Source organism: Cyprinodon variegatus, unplaced genomic scaffold (assembly GCF_000732505.1).
Source record: "Cyprinodon variegatus isolate N-32 unplaced genomic scaffold, C_variegatus-1.0 Scaffold947, whole genome shotgun sequence".
Taxonomy (NCBI): domain Eukaryota; kingdom Metazoa; phylum Chordata; class Actinopteri; order Cyprinodontiformes; family Cyprinodontidae; genus Cyprinodon; species Cyprinodon variegatus.
Window position 1 is genome coordinate 288,943 of NW_015151400.1, and position 8,265 is coordinate 297,207.

The 8,265-nt window shown below is 36.3% G+C and overlaps 1 protein-coding gene across 1 annotated transcript in view; it reads right to left on the minus strand.

Annotated features, from left to right (window-relative positions):
* Positions 1-6,925, minus strand: part of LOC107100233 (cullin-associated NEDD8-dissociated protein 1-like) — a 21,972-nt gene extending 15,047 nt beyond the window's left edge. The window contains exons 1-7 of the mRNA XM_015398647.1: positions 6,733-6,925; positions 4,706-4,849; positions 4,174-4,328; positions 3,795-3,918; positions 3,367-3,424; positions 2,646-2,844; positions 1,888-1,993 (exon numbers count right to left, since the gene is read on the minus strand). Coding sequence (XP_015254133.1) covers positions 1,888-1,993; positions 2,646-2,844; positions 3,367-3,424; positions 3,795-3,918; positions 4,174-4,328; positions 4,706-4,849; positions 6,733-6,800 — 854 coding nt within the window. The 5' untranslated portion in view covers positions 6,801-6,925. The remainder of the gene's footprint in view (positions 1-1,887; positions 1,994-2,645; positions 2,845-3,366; positions 3,425-3,794; positions 3,919-4,173; positions 4,329-4,705; positions 4,850-6,732) is intronic.
* Between the last annotated feature and the right edge of the window lie 1,340 nt (positions 6,926-8,265).

The following is an 8,265-nucleotide window of genomic DNA, read 5'->3' on the forward strand; positions in this document are numbered from 1 at the left end:
TTTATTTATATATATATATATTTTTTTTTTGTTACTTCCTCGTCTCTTGCTCCCCACGTGTATTTTCCCTGACGTTTATTGTTTTGTTTTCATTATGTTTGTATTTTTTTCTGGATTTCTGCCTCAGTTGCCTACTAGTCATTAGTTAAATAAGCAAAACTCATGTCTGCCTACTCATCTTTGCATTTGGGTCCTCAAAGCCTCCACCCAAACTGATACCTATCAAGATATGGAAATCTGTCATAGACTTTATTACCAGAACAGCATTGTTCAAGAGAAGCAGCAAAGAAGTCCCATGACAAATGTGCAGAGCTGCAGAGATCCACAGCTCAGACGGGAGCATCTTTTGAGAGGATAAATGTCATTCATTGAATCTAGGAATCTAAATAGCCAGATGATAGTCCTTGGAAAAGGAAAGCCATAAAGAGTACTTATCAGTTGTTTAAGCAATAGCAATAGGGGCTGCAGTAGACATATGGATACAGGAGCTCTGGTCAAATGGAACCAAAATAAATGTTTAGGCTGAAATGTTAAAAGTCACATCAGTGAAAGATGGTGGTGGCAGCATCATGCTTTGGACATGCATTTCTTCAGCCAAGACTTAAAAGCTGAATATAGTTGTAAAAGTATAGAAATAAATAGCTTCTCTGGAAGAAAAATGGTTCAGAGCTGCAAAAGACTGGAACACAGGTTCACAGGTTCGTTGGGGAAAAAAACCAACATGGCATCCAGAAACACACCAAGTCAGGCAGATATTTTTGTGACGTAATTCTTGATGTTCCCCATCTGTTCTAAATACCCTTGAGCTAATGTTCAAAGAAAGAAATGACAGAAATCCCAGCCTCTTGTAAAATTTATTTCCCAATAGACCTGCAGCTTTTTAGTAGGGACAAAACAGCATTTGGTCAGACACAGATTGTGCAAGTTCTCCTACTATGACAGATAAGAGAGGTCTGTAGATTTAATCATACACACATTTTAATTATAAGAGACAAAATGAGAAAAACAATCTAGGAACATTTTATGAAGCTCTTCTATCCTCCAGTAGTGCCGTGTATTAATGCCATCTGTTAAACTTCAAACATTTAGCCTCAAAACGGAATTTGAAAAGAGTGAAAGATTTACTTTTTGTGTGAAAGTGTTTAGATCAAAAAACACCATTAGGACCACGTTATATATTGAAATAAATCTAAGACAGCCTGAGACATTTAACATTGAAACATTACAATATGAACAAAAACTTCACATTTGCAAAGCTTTCGTAATACAGATTTTTCTAATGGCTGATGATCTGGCTTATGGATGAGAGACATGATTAATATTCAGTGGATTATTGTCAATGTTTTGTCCTCAGATGCATTTAAGCAAATAATAAATGTTTACCAAATGAGAAGAATGCACTAACGCCTGAAGGATTTAGTCCTATAAAATGTTTACAGACTGTGATGAAAAATGAAGCATTAAAAAAAACACAAACTCAAACTGTTCCGTGTAAATACAAAAAGATAAATGTGTGATTACATTCAAGTGATTGATTTGTTGTTTAAACAACAAACACCTAAAAACCTGATCCAACAAACAGCCTTTTGTGATCAGAGCCAAAGAATGCTTCTTATTCTAAACTGGTGATCAGGTTACTTTGACAACCTGTGCTGCAATGAGAAGTGTAGTTGTAAATAAAATAAATGTTTCACATTATGAGCCAGTTTGTTTGTTTGTGACTTTGAATGAAACTTATGCTGTTTGTGATGACCATCACCTGACTTCCCCAGATAATGAACGACCTCTGTGGTCAAGGTCAGGTTAGCAGTAACAATGGATGGAGAGGAAATGAGGGAAATCCAATTTCCCTGAACATAAGGAAGCAAGGTGTTTGTTTGTTTGTACCTCCGTATAAAAGCTTCAAAGGCCTGGAAACAATACTCCCTCAGCTCATCGTCCTCCACACTGGTGAACTTCACCACCATGGGGATCACTTTCTCTAAATGCTCCCCTACAAATAAACAGGAAGGAAATCTACAGTTACAATGAACTATGACACAGTATTGCTTCGATTTAAACAGTTACACCCTCTGCATTGTGTTTATTAGGAAAAACACAAACCTGTTTGCAATAAAACATTTCAAGAATGTCACATAAACATGTACTAAACTTTTTAAAGTTTGGCACTATTCTTATCATATAGAGAAAAAACCCTCAAAGCTACATATAATTGATTTCTACTTTCTGTGTGTTATATCTGTGTAATAAATGTATTTTAGATTCCCCGGATGACATAATGTCATTGGCTGCTTTTTGCAGCCACTTTCTAGACAAGATAGTCTTATCAATATCAAAAAAGTCAAAGAAGTTTATCCTCTAAAGCTTGATTGGTTTATCCTACGAAAATGAAAATAAATAAGTGTGCAAGTTACTTAGAATAAGATAGTACTGAGAGGCAAAGCAATGAGACAAACCTTGATCAAAAAGGACAAATTGATCATTTAAACTAAAAAAAAGTTTTGCTTTAAGAAGTATTGATCTGGGATTTCAAATAGGACAATTATTTCTTTGAGATATCAGTAGGAGGAAAATTCTTGTTCTAACCTTACGGTATAATATCTATTTGACAATGAATGCATCCTGAGTAAAGTGAAAAATCTCACCAACTCGATGGCCTCCCTGCCGACTAACGGTTGCTAAGCACTGGATGTACGTCCTCGTCTGGGATGTCTGCTGGTTCTTTGCCAGTTCTTTTAACAGGTGGTCAGTCAGCTGAGAGAAGAGGGTGGGACTACAGCAGGGCACTAAGTGGCCGAGGGCCAAGATTGAGCGCTTCCTGACTGCCATTCTGGAGCTGGTGAGCTGGAGCAGGAAGATGAGCACAGTGATTATGGGTAAGATAGACTGATATGAAGTTGAATTTAATTTTTTTTTTTTCGGACTCTGTTAATTTCCCAAATGGTCTGCAACACAGCATTTTAGCAATTCAATATTTGATTCTTATGATTGTCTTCACTCATACTTGTATTTCAGACATTTTAGCTTTGCTTGTTTAAATCAAAGCAGCAATAAACCAATGTGAAAAAGTGCAGTGCCTCGTTAAGTAACTTTACTCCATACATGTTATTAAATATTTGTTAATTCCACAGAGTTGTTTACTCCAACACATATTAGAGAAGAGGAAGATGGAAAAGGATGTTTTCATCCTTTACTCTTGCAGTCAAAATATTTTCCCCTCCTAATTACACGCTACTTTATCTCAGTCTATTACATACACTGCTAAATCTGTGGTTACAAAGTGACCAAAAATGAAACGGTTTAGAGGTTCAAATAGTTTTTGAAGAATTCTCCATATTTTCCATCTGTTTACCATGAGTTTGTTACCTGAGGCAGCAGGCTGGAGAGCAGAGAGCTGTGAAACCCAACTAGAGCACCGCCCAGCCTGCAGGGGGAAAAACAAAATTCTTCAAATACAAAACAAATACTTTAAATGCTTCAGTTTATCTGCTGTTTTGCTTCTGTCTCTCTTGTATTCTGTTGACCTGATAGCATCAACCATGTCTAAGATGGAGACAAAGTGCTTTACAGGTGTGGAGCTAATAAGGCGCTGACCTCCATAGGAGAAGAGTTCAACTGTCCCACATACACACACACACGGCCTACTGCTTGATGACACTTTGGCTTCAGCCGGGTTTTACAAACTTTAATGTTTACCTTTCAGACAGCTAAATATAAAAGATTATACTTTATAATTCATGCCTACATCATGTCACTTTTTCTCATGTTATATTAAAAAGAAAAAACTATTTTACCTTCCCAACATGTCAGAAAGGATGTCCAGAGCCTCCAATTGAACCGAAACGTCTTCTTGCTTCCCCATGGCACCAATCAGCTGGGAAGTAATCTTCTTACACACACTGGCTGTGAGATTCACACCTGTCCACCAATATTAACACAAAAATATACAGAGATATAGATGAAGGGAAGAGCTGCTTCTTTATTCAAAACACAAATCTCAGTCCTGTGGGGTGATCATCGATATAGGTACCACTTACTCCGCTATTTGATGAAAACACACTGTTTATTGATCATCTCTATTGTATTGGAGCTGCCTAGGTAATATCAGACAGAAACCGGATAATTGACTCTTTTGGCTTAAAGAAGAAAGGAAAATCCTGAACCAGTGTTCACCTGAGGCAGACAGCGGCAGCTCAGCAATCACAGCCTTCAGTCCCATGCTGGAAATGTCTCTCAGCTGCTCCTTGTCTGACATCATGTTGGCACACAGTATGTCCACCATCGCCTCCACCTGAGGCTCCTTCACTTTACTCACCAGAGGGGCCAGACTGAAAATCAACATTATTTCACTGTAACAAAAGCCTTTAAAAAAGGTTTCTTTATGATGCAGACAAAACACTCTGTGTCTTAACTGCTCTATCAAAATAAAATAAAATAAAAATCAATATACACTTAACTGCTGATAATTTAAAGTTAATAAAAATGCTTCTTAAATAAAAACAAAAAAGTTAAAATAGGTCAGACATTCTTTGTAAATGTATAAATAGTAGACAAATTCCTTATAGCTGATCTAGGAAAACACTGGTTCAAGTTCATCCCAGATAAATTTGGTAAATTGTATAATTTCACTGCATCTAGACACATTGCAGATAGGTCTAGATGTGTCAATATGTCAGTATACACTATTTTCTGTGGTAAGTTTTACCATTTTACTGCCAGGTTCTGCACCTCTCCATTCTTGTCCTCCAGCAGTCTGAGCAGCATGTTGACCACTTTTCTCTCACTGTCCTCGTCCAGTTTAATGCTGTCTTTCTGCAGTTCCAGCATCAGGTCATTTGTGGCCATAAATCTGGACTCACACCAATGCAATGCAGAAACAAACAGGCATTCAAAATGAACAGGACAATAATAAGTAAAAAGAAAGGGATTAAATCAGTAAACAGGAAGAAAGAAAACAAACATGACTGATGTTATTTTCCCACACAGTTTGATCATTTGTTTGTTAGAGCATACGTTGTTTTCTTGATTGTCAGTTTAAGCTATTTGTTCTGCTCTTGTTCTAACTGGCCTATGCTGGACGCAGTTATTAGTTTGGTATGACAAACCTCAGTGAAACACCTCAATCTATCACCAGAGAAAGACAAATGATGATAAGTATCCCAAATATTCTGACATGTTATTTTTTTGAAGGGTCCAAACATGACCTAATTCTTGTTATTATGTGACAAGAATAATGCATAAATAAACAAGGTGAGATCTTGTTTATTTAAAGAGAATGCATTTTATTAAAAATGAAGAGGATAGTTGCTCTGAGTTCATGATAGCGTATGGAACGGATTAACAAAATAAGGATAAGCATCACAAACCTTACTTAGTCAGGACATTAGTCAGGCTAATATAGGGATATCCAAAAGATCAGATTGACAAACTAGAGTTGTTTAAAAAAAAAAAAAAAAAACTTCTTTGAATTTAAATAAACTAGATCGTGTTAGTCCTAATGTAAAGCAGTATATTGACACAATGGCAGTGGGAGTAATGTAGTTATCATCTTTCCAGGCAAGCTTCACATATTTAAAATTAAGAATCAGTCTAAGAAAAAAAAAGGGTAAATAATCTGCATACAAATGCATAAGAAAATCATAAAAAAAATTGGGACTAACAACAATCTATTGAAATAATCTAAACAGTGGCAGTTCCAGGTCAAATTTGCTAATGGGGCCGGATTGGAGTCAGTGGTGTTTCAAAGGGGCACAGAAAAAAAAGCAAGTTGCAAAAAAACAGGGCCACAGATCAATGTGTATTAAGTGAGAATCAGAACTAAAAAGCCAGTTGTGGGTGTGGATATCCCAGGTATAGCAGATGGAAAGTAGGGGTGCACCAGTTTATTGGCCCAGGTTTCCTTTATTTTGGAGATCAGTGATTGGCCGACACTTAAAACCAGTCTTAACCACTGATCTCACTTACTTCTGTAAAGGTATGAAAAATAGCCACTGTCTCTACACTTTTCATTTATATTTTTGAGTGCTATTCTGTGCAGTTAAAAGAAGCACATAGTATTTCACAGGTATTGTTCCTTTTTTTTTCTTCCAATGAATTAATATTAAAACATTTAAGCCGCATTGTTATCCTATAACAACTGCTACCAAGAAAATGTTGGTATTACATGTTGATCCTAATGTCAGAATAAGGACCAGTTCTACAGGGGCCAGCTGGGGCCAGTTCCCCTGCTGGCCCCTGTAGAACTGATCCTGGCCCCTGTCTAGAACCGCACATGAATTTTAAGTAAATATGTTTAAGACAAAAGGGTATCAATATTTGATTCAATATAAAACTGCTATCAATACATAAAAAAAAGAAAAAGGGGAAAAAAAAAAAAAAAACTTACAGTTTGCCAAGAATAGCCAAGGGGTAGGTTCTTTGTGGTGTATAAATATTCAGAATAGTCTTGTACTTCATTTAGCTTTTTTTAAATATATATACTGCTGAAGAACTTGACTTTTTTTCCTCTGATTTAGCTGATTGACAGCATCACATGATTTGCTGAATAAGAGAGACTGTATGAGCAGTTTATATACACAATAGATCCAGGAAAAAATATAAAAACAAGCAGGTTTTACTTTGGGAGTAGTGCAAACATGTCAACATTTTGACAAAATAGCATTCACATGACATCAGACAGACTAAATGGGTCATCATGTCACTTCCAGAACTGCTGACTAACTCTTACTTTACCTGAAATCTTTGTCAGTTGATGTCATTTTCTCCAACAAGCTGGAGATGTGGTAAGAAACACTCGACATGGTGGTAATTTAACAGCTGACACCGCTACTATTAAATTTAAGATCTATTAAAGTTATTAAAGTTAAGATCTGTCGTAAGAAGTGAAAGCGGGGCAACAGGTTTACCCTGACAACATGGCGAGGCTGGTGGGCTGAAGGGAGAAGAAATAGCCTCTGGAACCTGACACCTGCTGGGCCCTGATAAAAATAGATGGAAGGTCAAGAGTGGGTTGGTTTATGCTGCTCCCTGGTGGGCATGAAATATACACCATTGTTGTAATTGACATGTCATAATAGAATAGAATAGAATAGAATAGAATAGAATAGAATAGAATAGAATAGAATAGAATAGGAAGCAAGAGGAGGTTATTTATTGTCATTAATAGAAGAGAATAGAATAATATCAGATATATTTTAAATACAGTTGCCAAACTCATCCAGAGCCATAGGTCTGTTGAACCATCCATTCCACCTGCTCTTAGCAGTAGTGATTTCATGGGATTCTTTAAAAATAGGTTTGATTCTATTAGAAATAAGATAGTTGTCAACCCTCTAAATATGATTGGTTTATCTCTGGAAGTTGAGGCAGCATCTGAGGTAACTATAGAACCTGAATCATGATTAGACTGCTTTGATTCAGTTGAACTTACAGAGCTAGAAAAACTTCTATCTACATCTAAGCCTTAAACTTTTATGTTAGATCCAGTTCCAACCATGTTATTGAAGGAAATTTTCCCTCAGATTTCCTCCTCCATTTTCGATGTGATTAACCTATCCCTGATACAGGGATATGTACCTCGGGCTTTTAAGTTAGCTGTAATTAAATTGTCTCTTGACCAAGATGACTTGATCAATTATAGTCCTACATATATCTATATCTAGTCTCCCTTTCTTATGTAAAATACTAGAGAAAATTGTTGCTAAACAAGGGTGTTACCAATTACACCATAATTAACTTTTTCAAGAGTTTCAAACTAGTTTTAGAGCTCATCATAGCACTGAAACAGGCACTGGTGAAACTCACTAATGATATTCTCATGGCCTCAGATAATGGACTTATCTGTTCTTGTCTTGTTATATCTCAGTGTTCTATTTGATACAGTCAATCATAATATTCTCTTAGAAAGATTTGAACATTTTATAGGCACATCTTTTAGTTATCAAGGCAAGGCAAGGCAAATTTATTTGTATAGCACAATTCAGTACAAAGACAAAGCAAAGTGTCTTACATGATTAAAATATAGGAAAATAATCAGAGTCAGAGTCCTTTCCTGTAAAACCAACTACCAGTTTTAGTCCCTGAGGCAGACACCCTGTCTACTTTTAAGGGTAGGCTTAAAACTTTCCTTTTTGATAAAGCTTATAGTTAGAGTGGCTGGGGTTATCCTGAGCTATCTCTGCAGTTATGCTTAGACTGCTGGAGGACATTGGTACCACACTTCATCTTTTATTCTTCATTCATTTCATGCTTCATTCTATCTCTATT